This window comes from Octopus bimaculoides, chromosome 4, assembly GCF_001194135.2.
Source record: "Octopus bimaculoides isolate UCB-OBI-ISO-001 chromosome 4, ASM119413v2, whole genome shotgun sequence".
NCBI lineage: Eukaryota > Metazoa > Mollusca > Cephalopoda > Octopoda > Octopodidae > Octopus > Octopus bimaculoides.
This window is the reverse complement of record NC_068984.1, coordinates 137,139,802-137,155,165: the sequence shown is the minus strand read 5'-3', so window position 1 is coordinate 137,155,165 and position 15,364 is coordinate 137,139,802. Positions and strand designations below refer to the sequence as shown.

General features: G+C 37.6%; 1 protein-coding gene across 1 annotated transcript in view; it reads left to right on the top strand.

Annotated features, from left to right (window-relative positions):
• LOC106868227 (polyribonucleotide nucleotidyltransferase 1, mitochondrial) overlaps nt 1-15,364 on the top strand; it is a 208,537-nt gene that overhangs the window by 1,023 nt on the left and 192,150 nt on the right. Inside the window, exons 2-5 of the mRNA XM_014913393.2 lie at nt 1,464-1,524; nt 5,908-5,982; nt 7,627-7,732; nt 13,678-13,727. Coding sequence (XP_014768879.1) covers nt 1,464-1,524; nt 5,908-5,982; nt 7,627-7,732; nt 13,678-13,727 — 292 coding nt within the window. The remainder of the gene's footprint in view (nt 1-1,463; nt 1,525-5,907; nt 5,983-7,626; nt 7,733-13,677; nt 13,728-15,364) is intronic.

The following is a 15,364-nucleotide window of genomic DNA, read 5'->3' as shown; positions in this document are numbered from 1 at the left end:
TCATTGTATTTTTAATCAAAACTTTTCCCATTTCTTGATTACATCCCTTTGGAACTTCATTTAATTAGATATAATAGCAATCAGTGTAGTGCAGACAAAAAAAGATTTTTAAATATTTTTGTTCAGAGACTTACGTGCTCTACCCAGAGCAGCACATTTTCGTCTCAGAGTAAACTTATTTTCTCTAGAGAGCTTCATTCAAATGGGTCCTCTTTGATGCAAATCACCAACATTGATCCTCTGGAGTTTTCGCAACTAGAACCTCAAAAGACAGCTCAGACTATTACTGCCTATAGTACACATTTTACATGCTATAGACCCTCCCCCACACCTCATATATTTGCGTGTGTAATATATTTCAAAGATTGTAAGTCTAACATATATTGGACATATAATTAGAAGTGCTTCACAATGAGAGAACCTCTACATAGTTGTTCGACCTGCAAGAATTGACAATCGACTCTCCCTCAGACAACATCCCACTGTTTTCAAAACACATGTTGGATAATGTGCTTATGGCTTTCCTCTACAATGGCAAAAGACTGGACGGTTTTGGATGGAATGCTTTTTATCATACGTAGACCTGCTCAACCAAGGCTGATCCTGATTGTGTGTGAGAGGGTTTTTAATGCAATATTTACACGCTATTATTTATAGCATTATCTACTTCGAGTTCGACCGTTAAAATCGAATTCTTTAACATCATCATTGTATTTTTAATCAAAACTTTTCCCATTTCTTGATTACATCCCTTTGGAACTTCATTTAATTAGATATAATAGCAATCAGTGTAGTGCAGACAAAAAAAGATTTTTAAATATTTTTGTTCAGAGACTTACGTGCTCTACCCAGAGCAGCACATTTTCGTCTCAGAGTAAACAGCCTGATAGGTTAGTGAAAAGGTATCATTGTTAAAAATGAAAATATATATATATATATATATATATAGATAGGTAGGTAGTTGAACAGTATATTTCTGGTTATGGTATTTAAATGGTCAGAATGTTACAAACAGTTTTGTGCTGATAACATTCTAACCAGTTATATGCCATAGCTTGTAATGTACTGCTCAGCAATATAAAAGTATAACCTCTCAGTTTCTCTTTTAAAGTGCCCCCTTTTTTTCCCTCCTGACTTGTGGGCAACTAACTCTTGATATATATACATGTGTATGTTAAATAAGTATATAATTACCTGTATGATATGAGAATTTGTTAATTTGCCTTCCTCCCATATTCTTGCCTATGATACCATGTTACTCAAATGATTTTATTTGTGTAGTATAATTAAATTCATAAGTAGTATCCCAAATATTTCAGTTCATTGATTGCAAACTAGTGTGTAGTTTTCTCTTGTCATCTATTTTTTGTAAATATGTAAATGAAATTTATTGGAAGAAAATAATAAAATTGCAAAAGAATATCGTTTTTTGTTACTTAGATTTATTTTCTAATTCGTTTTAGGAAATTAAAAATAACTACGGGTAAATTTGCCAGATTTGCAGATGGCGCTGCAATGGTTGAGGTATGTATTGGTTTCAAATTTTGGCACAAGACCAGCAATTCCAAGGGAGGGGATAAGTCAATTACATTGACCCCAGTACTCAACTGGTACTTATTTTATTGATCCCGAAATAATGAAAGGCAAAGTCAGTGTTAGTGGAATTTGAACTTGGAAAGTAAAGACTGATGAAATGCTGCCAAGCATCTTGTCCAGCATGCTAACAAGCTGCCTTGTTGAAGTATCATCATCATTTAACGTCCGCTTTCCATGCTAGCATGGGTTGGACGATTTGACTGAGGACTGGTGAAACCAGGTGGCTACACCAGGCTCCAATCTGATTTGGCAGAGTTTCAACAGCTGGATGCCTTTTCTAATGCCAACCACTCCAACTGGTATGTATTTTATCAACTCTGAAAGGATAAAAGGCAAAGTTGACCTAAGCAGGATTTGAACACAGGACATAAAACTGGAAGAGATGCTATAGGGCATTTTATCTCTTGTATCTGATGTGCTAACAATTCTGGCAGTGAAAAAAGTACTTTTGATCAAATTCTTAGTAAATGACTGAAATAATTCTTCTAAGTAAGTTCCCTTCTTTTCCCATAATGCATTAAATTTTGCATCCCCTGGCTTATCAGTTCCTGTCAAATTGTCAGACAGAGCTGGCCAACCGGAAGCCCTCAGACTTTTATCTTGTGACCCACTTGATACTTTCCTGAAATGGGTTTATTTAAACGAACATTTTTAAAATATCAAAAATTAAAGATTGTAATGTAAAGTAAAAAAGAAAGCTACTACTGTTTTTGCAACTATAATATTTCATGTTGAATCAATGGGCATTTATTCATTATTGTAATAATAGCATGAGAAAGCAAAATGCTTTCAATTCTGTCAGTATACAAGTAGCCCTCAAAAAACTTTGTGTTTAAAGGAATCCAGGTAAAAAAGTCATGGTAATAAAATCACAGGAAAAACAGACACAGGGGTTTTATCCTGGGGGTCATTTTGTCTGACTTTTTTTCCTGTGATTTTATTACCAGCCACAATAAATTAATTGTGACTTTTTTTTTCCTACCCAAAATTGTGACTTTATGACCGGTCACCATTAAAGTGGCCCACAATGTAATTCGAGTTGGCTAGGCCTGGTCTAACTCACACCAACACGGAAGGTGGACGTTAAATGATGATGAATACAGCAACATTCGAATGGTCTACTTGAGGTTTTGCTGCTGCTAACATGTGAACATTTGCAAGAAGTCAGTTATTATGAAGTTGCAAGTGAGAGTCATTTACTTGCAAGCTCAGTTTATGTATCGTACAGCGAGCAAAAGGTACGAACATTTGTGGAAAGGTTGGCAGGTACATGTTGGTTGCTTGCCCTAACATCTTTTCTTTCGAAATAATTCTATAAACAGTGATATCTATAGAAGAACCATTACATTTGATGGTCACTATGGAATGACCTAGTGGTTAGGGTGTTTCACTTATCATTGCAAGGAATAAGAAAGTAAAAAAAGAGAAAAAGAAGGCAGCTGAAAATTAGCAACAGCAAACTGTTACAAGATAGGGCGAGATGTGGGTTGAAGATTTGGCTGCTATTTCTAGCACGTCGAGTGACCATGTAGAGCAATAGTTCCAAAACATTTTCGTGCTGTCGCCCCCTTGACACCTAGGCCACATTCCTAGCGTCCCTACCCCAACTAACCATCTCAAACATAGACCTCTTTCTGAAGCAAATTCAAAACATCTGTATTTCACTAATAAAACAATCTAATGGACCCATTATTTTGTTGTTTTTACATGAATCGCTACCCCATTATCGCCCCACTTTTCTTCAATGCCTCCTTGGAACTTTCCATCGCCCCAAAGGGGCAATACCATCCACTTTGGCTCTCTTCTTAGCTTGCATAAAATCAGTTGCTATTAGTCCTTATGATCAACCACAGCCATCTTGTCTTGATGGTATGCAGGACAACATCGAACTTTTTTCCATTCCTTGTTTAGGTTATCTCTACAGGTTTTTTTAATAAAAATTATAACCAGCACTGAATTTCGAAAGAAAAACTGTAGAGATAACCTCAACAAATATAGTAGCACTTCTAACACAGTAGAACACAGTATTGACTTCTAAAATCATTATTAATTTTTCCTTTTTGTTTCCAAAACGATAGTAGGATAAGATTTGGCTGTCATTTCTTGCAGACCCTTTGTAGTTTATTTCGGTTGCTTAACGAAATACGGTGTCCCTACATGCCATTAATTTTTCCTTTCCGTTTCCAAAACGATAGTAGGATACGATTTGGCTGTCATTTCTTACAGACCGAGGAACTATGTCGGAAAGGGTGCTTTCTCCTTGATGTATAAATACTAGCAGTATATTGAGGTTGGGTCAATCAATTTAACTTCGCTTTAATGAAAGAATCGTATGAAATGGGGGATGAAAACCGGTGTTTTCAACCCCCAAAAATATTATTTGTTCTGAATCTTTACATTGTGAGTTCAAATCCCAGCGAGATGTGTATATCACTAACAAACTTCTCGGGCAAAAAAAACAACAACCCAAATAAACATAAATTACCAGTTAAGTAGCACTGCTAACACAGTAGAACACAGTATTGACTTCTAAAATCATTATTAATTTTTCCTTTCTGTTTCCAAAACGATAGTAGGATATAAGATTTGGCTGTCATTTCTTGCAGACCCTTTGTAGTTTATTTCGGTTGCTTAACGAAATACGGTGTCCCTACATGCCATTTCGGTTGCTTAACGAAATACGGTGTCCCTACATGCCATTAATTTTTCTTTTCCGTAGAAGAAACATTTACAAAATGGATTGTACATGCTTGTTACAACTAAGTGTTTGCCGGAGTTACTTCCCTTAGCACAATCTCGCTGTCTGCAGGTAATGTAGAGCAATGGCAGCTTATTATAGTCTTGCATCACATCTTAAATATAATAAGCTATATTGTTTTAAGAATTATAAAGCGATTAAAAATAAAGATGCCAGCTTCATGCTTTATGTATTAAATCTAATCCATCGCCCAGTTTAACATTAGTATTAGGCCTCTGGTTGCTTGACTTAAGCAGCGGCCACTCTGTTGGAAGATTTCCTACTGGTGTCCAGTTTAAGGATTCCTTCCTTCCTGCTTCCTGTCCCTCTCGGAGTCCCTGTAAAGGGTCATGGGTATTATTATCCTGCCTTTGATTAACCCTTTTGTTACCGTATTTATATTGAGATGCTCTTTGTTTCTTTCAATTAATTTTAAAAGTAACAAAGAATTTAATAAAATAACTTAGTTATCATTAAGCTGATGTTAGGAACATAAATTGTGACTAGTGTTTGGTGGACGATTTTAATTCACAACTTACGAAAACAAAACATTTGTACTACAGAGCCAGAGATGGTTTCAGCCAGGTTATTAACAAAAGGGTTAAGCCTTAAAAAAATGAGACAGCATTTTCTTTTTGGTGGTTTTATGCCCTTTTGTTATTAATAAGCACATCAGTCTTGTGTTGTGTATATGACATGTTTGCATGTATTTTGCATACAGTTAAAGGACAGGCTAATATTGCAAGTTATTAGGACAAATATTATAGGAACAATATTTGGGCCAGATATGCCTTGCTTAAATGCTAAATGGTTAATGTTATCCTCAAGTAGAATGAATGTATTAGTGTGATACCCTAACCCTAAAAATTACAGTAACAAGCTATCTGGCAGATTTTCACACAATTGCCATCTCTCCACTTTCACTCACAAGGCTTGATTTGACTGAAGGTTATGACAAAAGACATTAACCTAAGATGTGCTGTAGTGGGATTGAAACCAGGGCCTTGTGATTGTGAAGCAAACTTATAAACCATTCAGTCATGCTGCGTCGATATTGTGGATGTCATAGCTTAATCTTTAAATGTAGAAAGCTTTTCTTATTTCCAGGCTTCAAGCATTGCTAAGAATTTGTTTTGTTAAACAGAGAATATTTATACTGCCTTAAGCAATATTTAAATTTCAATATCGTTAGTTGTGTTGCATACTGACACTAAAAAAAGAAGTCTTCTTGACATTACTGTCTTGAGTTCTAGGACCCATAGGGATAGTTAGCTGGTTTCTGTGGTATATAAGTGACTAACATCACAATATTTTTCCTGAACTGGATACAAGGTTTACTCATTTACAGCTGAGCAAACTGGAGCAATATGAAATGAAGTGGTTTTCTCAAAAGCTCACTGCACCACCTGATCTGGGAATGGAAACCACAATCGCTTGATCATGAGTGCACCATCCTAACCACTAGGTCATGTGCCTTCACTTCTAACACCAAAACTCTGAGAGATTCTATTAAACTGTAAAAATTTCTCAATTCGTAGCAAAATATTTCAACCAAATCTCAAATTTAATTTCAGCTTGGTGGCACAGCGGTACTAGTAACAGCAGTGTGTTCAGAAAAGGTCTCATCTTCTGGATTTATGCCACTAACAGTAAGTATATATCATCATGAAGGCTTACACCTTTGATGTTTATTTTTTTTTAAGGCTGTTTCCTCATCTTGGTTGAGATGTTGATGTTACGTTTCAATTGGGATTCTTTTCAACTATCATAAACTAATAAACCTGAGTTGGGCTTGGGTTTGAACCTGCAATCTTTATTGTTACCAACTGAGACTGATGCTTTAACTGCTTACCTGTTGTGCCTGTGGATATTAGAACTGTTGTTTTTAAGGTGCTTAGATTTCATTTGCTTCCTGAGATGAGGAATTACCATTATTATACAATGGTAAAAGGCAGCAAATTGGCAGAATTGTTAACATGCCAGACAAAATACTTAATGGCATTTCTTTTGGCTCTTTACATTCTGAGTTCAAATTCTGTCTGGATCAGACTTTGCCCTTCATCGTTTCAGGGTTGCTTAACTAAATACCAGTTGAGTACTGGAGGCAAGAGCATTGATTTCCCCCACCTCTAAATAACTGTTGGCCTTGTGCCAAAATTTAAGCACCATTCGAGTGTGGTTGATGCCAGTGCTACCTGACTGACTTCCGTGCTGGTGGCATGTAAAAAACACCATTCAAGCGTGGTTGATGCCAGTGCAGCCTGACTGGCCCCCGTGCCAGTGGAACGTAAAAAGCACCCACTACACTCTTGGAGTGGTTGGCATTAGGAAGGGCATCCAGCTGTAGAAACCTTGCCAAATCAGATTGGAACCTGGTGCAACCTGCTAGCTTGCCAGTCCTCGGTCAAACCATCCAACCCATGCCAGCATGGAAAGTGGACATTAAACAACGATGGCGATGATGCTGAGCAGGAGGAGGAGGAGGCACTAGAATGGCAAATCTTTAGAAAATCAGATAGTAGAAAACACTTGGCCAAGGTACCATGCAGTGGGACTGAACCAAAGATCACAAGGTTGGGGATCAAGCTTCTTAATTACACAGTCATTTGTTTTTAAATATTTAAATATTTACTGCGGAGATGCGTGGCTTAGTGGTTAGGGTGTCGGTCTCATGGTTGTAAGATTGTTGTTTCGATTCCTGGACTGGGTGACACATTGTGTTCTTGAACAAAACACTTAATTTCATGTTGCTGCCATCTACTCAGCTGGCAGAAATGAGTATTCAATCCAGGTGGGGAACTTATATACCTGTCTGGCTTCTGTGTCGGTGGCATGTAAATAACACCATTTGAGCGTGACCGTTACCAACGTCACCTTCCTGGCACTTGTACCAGTGGCATGGGAAAAGACATTCGAGCAAGTTCGTTGCCAGTACCGCTGGACTGGCCCTTGTGCAGGTGGCACGTAAAATACACCATTTCGAACGTGGCCATTGCCAGTACCTCCTGACTGGCCTTCATGCCGGTGGCACGTAAAAGCACCCACTACACTCTCAGAGTGGTTGGCGTTAGGAAGGGCGTCCAGCTGTAGAAACTCTGCCAAATCAGATTGGAGCCTGGTGTAGCCATCTGGTTTCACCAGTCCTCAGTCAAATCGTCCAACCCATGCTAGCATGGAAAGCGGACGTTAAATGATGATGATGATGATGATGATGAATCTGGGGAACCAGCTCTTCTGAGTTGGTAAGACTTGGGAAGGAACTTTACTTATTTTTCTACTTTTAATATTTCCAGGTGGATTTCCGACAGAAAGCTGCAGCAGCTGGTCGTATACCTACCAATTATTTACGAAGGGAAATTGGTAGCACGCAACACGAGATTTTAACAAGTAGAATGATAGGTAATTATTGCTTTAATACTTATAACATTTGGTAATATTTGTTATTTATTTCAGATTTCAGGCAATGAGCTGGCAGAACCGTTACCATGCCGGACCAAATCCTAAGCAGAATTTCTTCTGACTTCATGTTCTGAGTTCAAATTCTGCCAGAGCCGACTTTGCCTTTCATCCTTTTTGGGTACCAGTTGAACACCGGGGTTTAAATAATCACCTTACCCTCCCCTCTATTCGAAATTACTAGCCTTGTGCCAAAATCAATATTTGTCATTTAGTTCTAATTTAAGGTGTGGATCTGGCAGAATCATTAGCACATTGGACAAAATGCTTAGAGGCATTTTGCCTGTGTTTATGTTCTGAGTTCAAATTCAACTGAGGGTGAACATTGAGGACTCGATGACATAGGTACCAGTTAAGTCCTGGGGTCTATGTAATTGCCTACTCTCCTCCCCTAGAATTTCAGGCCTTGTGTCTTTAACAGAAAAGATTATGAATTTCAGAGTTGTCAGTTTTTATCTTTTTTTTTTTGATTTTCTTTTGGCAAAAGACTTTAAAATTGGAGATCATTTGGCAAAAATTGAAACAGTTGCTTTTAAGGTAGATTTATGATAGCCATGAAAGATGTACATACATTGTCATATTCACTTGTACTAATTTAGAAACATAAAGGTTAAGAGATTTTTATCCACTTCATATCGTGTGGATATGACAGTTGACAAACCAACTCCTGAGGTATGTAATTCACATGGTGGAGATAAAATGTGAAACTTTTCGCTTCTCTGAGGTTTTGTCATTGGATATTGCTGTCCAGTGACTAAATAAGTATTTTTAACTTAGAGAAGGAAAAGGCAGTGCTTTTGGTTAGGAATGTTTAGGCACAGCCCATTTGGCCTTACTGATTTAGTAAAGAAATCCATTTGGTATTGAATGTTTTGGTGCCAAGAAAATGTTGGAGTCCACTCTGTAAAGCAGTTGGCATTTGGAAGAGCATTCAACTGTAAAAGCCATGCCAAACTGTTCTCACCTGTGCTTGTCCCACATAAAAAGCACTCGGTCCACTCTACAGCGTAGTTGTTGTCAGGAAAGGCATCCAGCTGTAAAATTCCTGCCAGAACAGACGTAGAAGCTTGGTGCAGGCTTCTGTCAAACCGTCCAACCCATGCCAGCATGGAAGGAGGACGTTAAACGATGATGATGAAGCATGCTGGTGTCACATAAAAAAAGCACCTGTGGTGGCACCTTATAAAAAGCAGTTGTACTGGCACCATATAAAACGCACCTGTACTCGTACCACATTGAAAGCACCTGTGCTCGTGCTGGCACCACAAAGAAAGTACCTGCGCTAGCGTCCGTCAAGTAAAAGGCATGTCACACAGGCAGTCCTGAAATTGCATTGTCGTTTAAGCAATGTTCCAAAATAAAATTTTTGAGTAATACATTTAATTAATGTTTTTAAAAACAAAGAATGTGTATATGGGTATTCATTTTTTTTTTTGCACCTGTGCAGACTCATACGTATACACATATATGTATATCGTATCTGTTTATCCATCTTTATACCTAGCCAGATATTTTTTTATATGTGGATATTTGATATATTGTAGCAATAATAATTTGTGTGTGGCTGTTTCACCAGCTCCAAATGGCTGTCAAATTTCCCTTAAATTACATTCTGTTGTCTTAAAAAAAAAAAAGGACGAGATTTTTTGACTGCTGGATACTATGATACTATGTGTGTTCAGTCAGGGCTGACTTTGAACCGAACAACAACAACAATAGCGAGATTCTCATCTCTGTTATCCACATCCATATGAAAGTATGGAACCCGATGCCATGTAGACAGACTTAGGTAAGCAGAGTTATCTACCTTACTCAGCGTCATGATTCCAGTTCTATTAAGTTTTGAAATCGTAAGACGTGAAAATGTCAGCTGTTGCGCTCACATTAATTCTAATAATCAGTCAGTAAACATCAGAAGATTAAAATTTAAAGAAAAGAGAAACACAGTCTATTGCAATGATGCTGATGAAAAATGATAGGGGATTTAAAATGGAATTCAGTTTCATCACATGATATAAGATTGCTGTAAAGGGAGTTAAACAGCTGTAGATTGCGTCCCTTTGATGAAATGTGTCTCTTGCTTATCTCCCCTTCATATTTAAATTTTCTGTCTTTTTTTTTCGTTTTTGTCAATCTTTGAAAGTCTCTTTATATGTCAAGGGAAATAATCTCTTTCTCTTTCTGCTGTTCTGTCTGTGGTTTTCATAAGTTTTCACAGATAAATTAAGAGCGAGAGTTCTTACAGCTAAGATTACTTATAAATGGAAAATATTTCTGATTGAGAGTGAAATGCTTTATAGAGGCAAGCACGGCTGTGTGGTTGATGATGATGATAGACATGCATTATTTACATTATTTACATTTGACGGATATTTGTCCTCATCTTGTTTGTTTTTAACACAGCGTTTCGACTGATATACCCTCCAGCCTTCTTCAGGTATCTTGGGGAAATTTTGAACCTGGGTTCTCATTCCTAAGGTCTTTTTCGATGTTATTATTATTATTATTAATAAGGCGGCGAGCTGGCAGAATCGTTAGCACACCGGGCGAAATGCTTAGCGGTATTTCGTCTGCCGTTACGTTCTGAGTTCAAATTCCGCCGAGGTCGACTTTGCCTTTCATCCTTTCGGGGTCGATAAATTAAGTACTAGTTACACACTGGCGTCGATGTAATCGACTTTGTCCTTGTTTGTCCCCTCTATGTTTAGCCCCTTGTGGGCAATAAAAAAGAAAATTATTATTATTATTATTGTTAAGGTCACTGCTTGGAATCGAACTCGGAATCTTGGGGTTAGTAGCTCGTGCTCTTAACCACTACGCCATATGCCCGTGGGCATATGGCGTATATGTGTGTGTATGTTTGCGTGTCTGTGTTTGCCCCCCACCCCACCATCGCTTGACAACCGATGTTGGTGTGTTTACATCCGTGTAATTTAGCAGTTCAGCAAAACAGACGGATAGAATAAGTACTTGCCCAACGTGCCATGCATTGGAACTGAACCCAGAACCATATGGTTGGGAAGGAAGCTTCTTACCACACAGCTTCGCTGTGCCTATATATATAAATATATACATATATGTGTGTGTTTGTGTGTGTGTGTATAAATGTATGTGTGAGTGTGTTACTGTCTCCCTGCTTTGATTTTGTGCGCTAATTTTAAACAAGTGCCACTGTCATGCAAGGAGTTCCCTTTATTTCCACTCTTCTGTAAAAACATCTCTGGTCACGGGGAAATATTACCTTGCTTGGAAACGGGTGAAGGTTGGTGGCAGGAAGGGCATCTGACCATAGAAGAATCTGTCTCAGCAAATTCCTTCTGACGCATGCAGGCATAGAAAAAGTTAAAGTTAAAACTATGATGAGAACAGCAATAACATGTGGGCTTTTGGCAAATGTAGAGGGAAGTCAAAAGTAGTTGGATACAAAATGGAAGTTTGTGATCCGTGCTGTTGAAGTTGCTTGAATCAAAATATTGATTTGTATTGCAAATCATTCTACAGTTAGCTGATCGTTATTTGTTCTCTGATTAATAAAGGAGAGCAAGCTGTCTTATGTGAGAGTTGCTTTAATTGAAAACACTTTCATACATCTGTCATTTAATTCACATTCTTAGGTTCTTAACTGGAGATTACAGTCTTGACACAAACATATATCCTTGATAATTAATCTGTCTGTCTGTCTGTCTATCTATCTGTCTGTCTGTCTGTCTGTCTGTCTGTCTGTCTATATATCTATCTGTCTGTCTATCTATCTATTTGTCTATCTATCTATTTGTCTATCTATCTATGTATGTATCTGTCTGTCTATCTATTTGTCTATCTGTCTGTCTGTCTATATATCTATCTGTCTGTCTATCTATCTATTTGTCTATCTATCTATGTATCTATCTGTCTGTCTATCTATTTGTCTGTCTGTCTGTCTGTCTGTCTATTTGTCTATCTATCTATCTATCTATCTATCTATCTATCTATCTATCTACCTACCTACCTAGCTTCCTACCTACCTACCTATCCACCCATATACATATGCACATATACACCTACACATGCACACATTTACAGAATAAGTAAATATCCTATGATCAACTTTTATCTTTTACTTGTTACAGTCATATAATATTGGTTTCAAATTATGGCACAAGGCCAGCAATTTTAGTGGAGTGGGTAAGTCAATTACATTGACCCCAGTACTCAACTGGTACTTATTTTATCGACCCCAAAAGGCTAAGTCCATCTCAGTGGCATTTAAACTCAAGATGGAAAGACGGATGAAATGTTGCTAAGCATTTTGTCTGATGTGCTAACGATTCTGCAAGCTCATAGCCTTAGCTAATTATATGATATTAATCAACAGACTAATTTAAATCAACAGACTAGTTAGTGGCTTGGTTAGTAATCTACTAATCAATTAAAGATTAATTGGTTAGTAGACTTATTAATTGTCTCCTTACTAATATTTAGTCAACCATTAATCTATTGAATTAATCAGTAGATTAAAGATTAATTTACTAATTAAACTTTAACCAACTAATTAAATGCAGATTAATGATTAATTAGAATTGAATTAAATCTGCTGTTAGCAGATAGAAATTAATATTTTCTGTGATTAGAAAAAAAAACAGTTTGAACAAAGAAACATTTATACAATGTTAAGTTTGGAGTTAAGGAATGGAATATTTTAAGAGTAGTTTGGTTGTATCCAGCAAGTTTTAAGGTTTAGCAATGACCTTTGTAGTTTCTCTGAGGTCAGTGAGTTTGATTTGGTTGATGTTTAGTTTGGTCACAATGTCGTCCATCCATGCATTTTGGCCACCCACTAGTTTTAGAAGGGTCGTGGTGGTAGAGCTCTCAAGAATTTACTCCATAGGGTTCTTTTGGAAACAACCATCGTTAAATTTTCCTGTTGGATTCCCAAAGATGACCAATCATCAATTAACTTGCACGACAATACTCCACCCCTGTCTCAACAAAAGTGGGTGGTGGGTGTAGTACTGAGGGAGGTGGCTTTGTGCCAAGTGAGCAGAAGTGGTAACTGGCCTTATGGATTTTAACACCCGAGAAAAGTGAAAGGAGAAATATTGGAAGAAGCATTAAAAAAACTACTATGATAAAATTTTAAGATTCTGATCTCTTGACTCTTAACTTGTGCATTCAAGTTGTAAATCCAAGATGAAATCTTCAAAGCTATTTCTCGTTAAGTTCCATTTCTTAATTAAGAAATTCACATTTGTTTTCACTAAGGTAGCGAGCTGGCAGAATCGTTAGCATGCCGGGCGAAATGCTTATCGGTATTTCGTTTGTCTTATGTTCTGAGTTCAAATTCCACCGAGGTCGACTTTGCCTTTCATCCTTTCAGGGTCAATAATTTAAGTACCAGTTATGCACTGGGGTCGATCTAATTGACTTAATCCCTTTGTCTGTCCTTGTTTGTCCCCTCCCTATTTAGCCCCTTGTGGGCAATAAAGAAATAAGAATCCTTACCACATCAGACAAAATGCTTACTGTCATTTCTTCTGTCTCGATGTTCTAAGTTCAAATTCTGTCACGGTTGACTTTGCCTTTCATCCCTTCGGGGGCTCAATAAAGTAAGTACCAGTTGAACACTGGGGTTGATGTAGTAATCAACTTAACCTCTCCCCAAGAATTGTTGGCCTTCTACCAGAATTTGAAATCAAATATTTGTTTTTACTTTCCATATTTTATTAAGCTGGTTGGCGTTAGGAAGGGCATCCAGCTGTAGAAACTCTGCCAAATTAGATTGGAGCCTGGTGTAGCCATCCGGTTGCACCAGTCCTCAGTCAAATCGTCCAACCCATGCTAGCATGGAAAGTGGACGTTAAACGATGATGATGATGATGATTTCTTTTTCCCTGTTTTGCTTTCTGCAGATCGTTCCCTCCGACCATTATTTCCTCAAGGATTTTGCAATGAAACTCAGGTAAATTGCCATTTTTTTTTCATGTCATCTTTACAGTTCATGTTCAATAGTGAAAGAGTGAAAGCAGTGCTGAATTATTTCTATATTAAAACTCTCTGAGTGGTTGGCGTTAGGAAGGGCATCCAGCTGTAGAAACTCTGCCAAATTTAGATTGGAGCCTGGTGTTGCCATCCGGTTTCACCAGTCCTCAGTCAAATCGTCCAACCCATGCTAGCATGGAAAGCGGACGTTAAATGATGATGATGATGAAAACCTAAATATATTATGACATATTGACATAGGCATGGCTGTGCGATAAGAAGTTTGCTTCACAACCACAAAGTTCTGAGTTTTGTCTTACTGTGTGGCATCTGGGGCGAGTGTCTTCTATCATAGTCTTATGCTGGCCAAAACCATGTAAGTGGATTTAGTTAACAGAATCCGAAAGACAGGAAGCTGGCAGAATCGTTAGCACACCGGGCGAAATGCTTAGCGGTATTTCGTCTGCTGTTAGGTTCTGAGTTCAAATTCCGCCGAGGTCGACTTTGCTTTTCCTCCTTTCGGGGTCGATAAATTAAGTACCAGTTATGCACTGGATGAAAGGCAAAGCCGACCTCTGCGGAATTTGAACTCATAACGTAACGTCAGACGAAATACTGCTAAGCATTTCGCCCGGCGTGTTAACGATTCTGCCAGCTCGCTGCCTTCATTATCTTTCTGAAGGGGGTCATATTCTGTGTGTCAGAAGAGGTTACTAAATAATTGGTCTCAAGAAGGGCTTCCTGTCATAAAACACTACCTCAAAAGATCGCATCCAATCCGTGCCTCTTTAGGAAAGCAAAAACAAAAAAAAAAAACGGAGTTACAGCCTTTATATAACCCAAATTACAAAGATAAACAACAATTAATTAATGTAGTGAAAGAAATATAAACAAGATCTTCAACTTGAGAAGTATTTTGAAGTGCCTATGTCTAACAGGTTTTTCAACTTTACTGTATAAGGGAAATAAAGTATTGATTTTTGTTGGAAGGAAAATCAAATCTGATCTGAATACAACAGAAGATGTTACATAAGGACAGTATAATGAAAGAATGATGTGAGAGAGAGAGAGAAAGAGAGAGAGAGAGAGAGAGAGAGAGAGAGAATGGTAGGGGAACAGGTGGAGAAAGAAAGTCAGCAGGTTTTCATAACAGATTTTAGATAATTTTTCCAATTTTTTCACATTTAATAATTAATTGCTTTCATAGCTGTGCTGGTAGCTTGCATATTGTTGTTCTTGCATGGTGTGTGTGTCTGGTTTATGCAATGCATAACCTACAAAGTGGAATCAGTGCTACTTAACGATGTCTGCTAATGATCATCTGCTTGTATATGATCTTAATTATCGTTTGCAGACAACTTCGATAGAATACATCCAGCAACTCTGTGTTCAACCTCTGTGCCATTTTGTATCTTTCCAACAATAGTCTCGTAGAATTTGTTGAATAGTTTTGTCAAGAGATGTTGTTTGACCAATTAACTGAATGCAAAATATCTTTAAAAAAGGCAAGATTGGATGCAAACAGTTGATCAAAAAAAAGCTTGCAATAGTGGAGTAAAAATCCTTCAACCTTAAAATAAAAATGGAAAATACAGACATACAGTTTCTATATATATA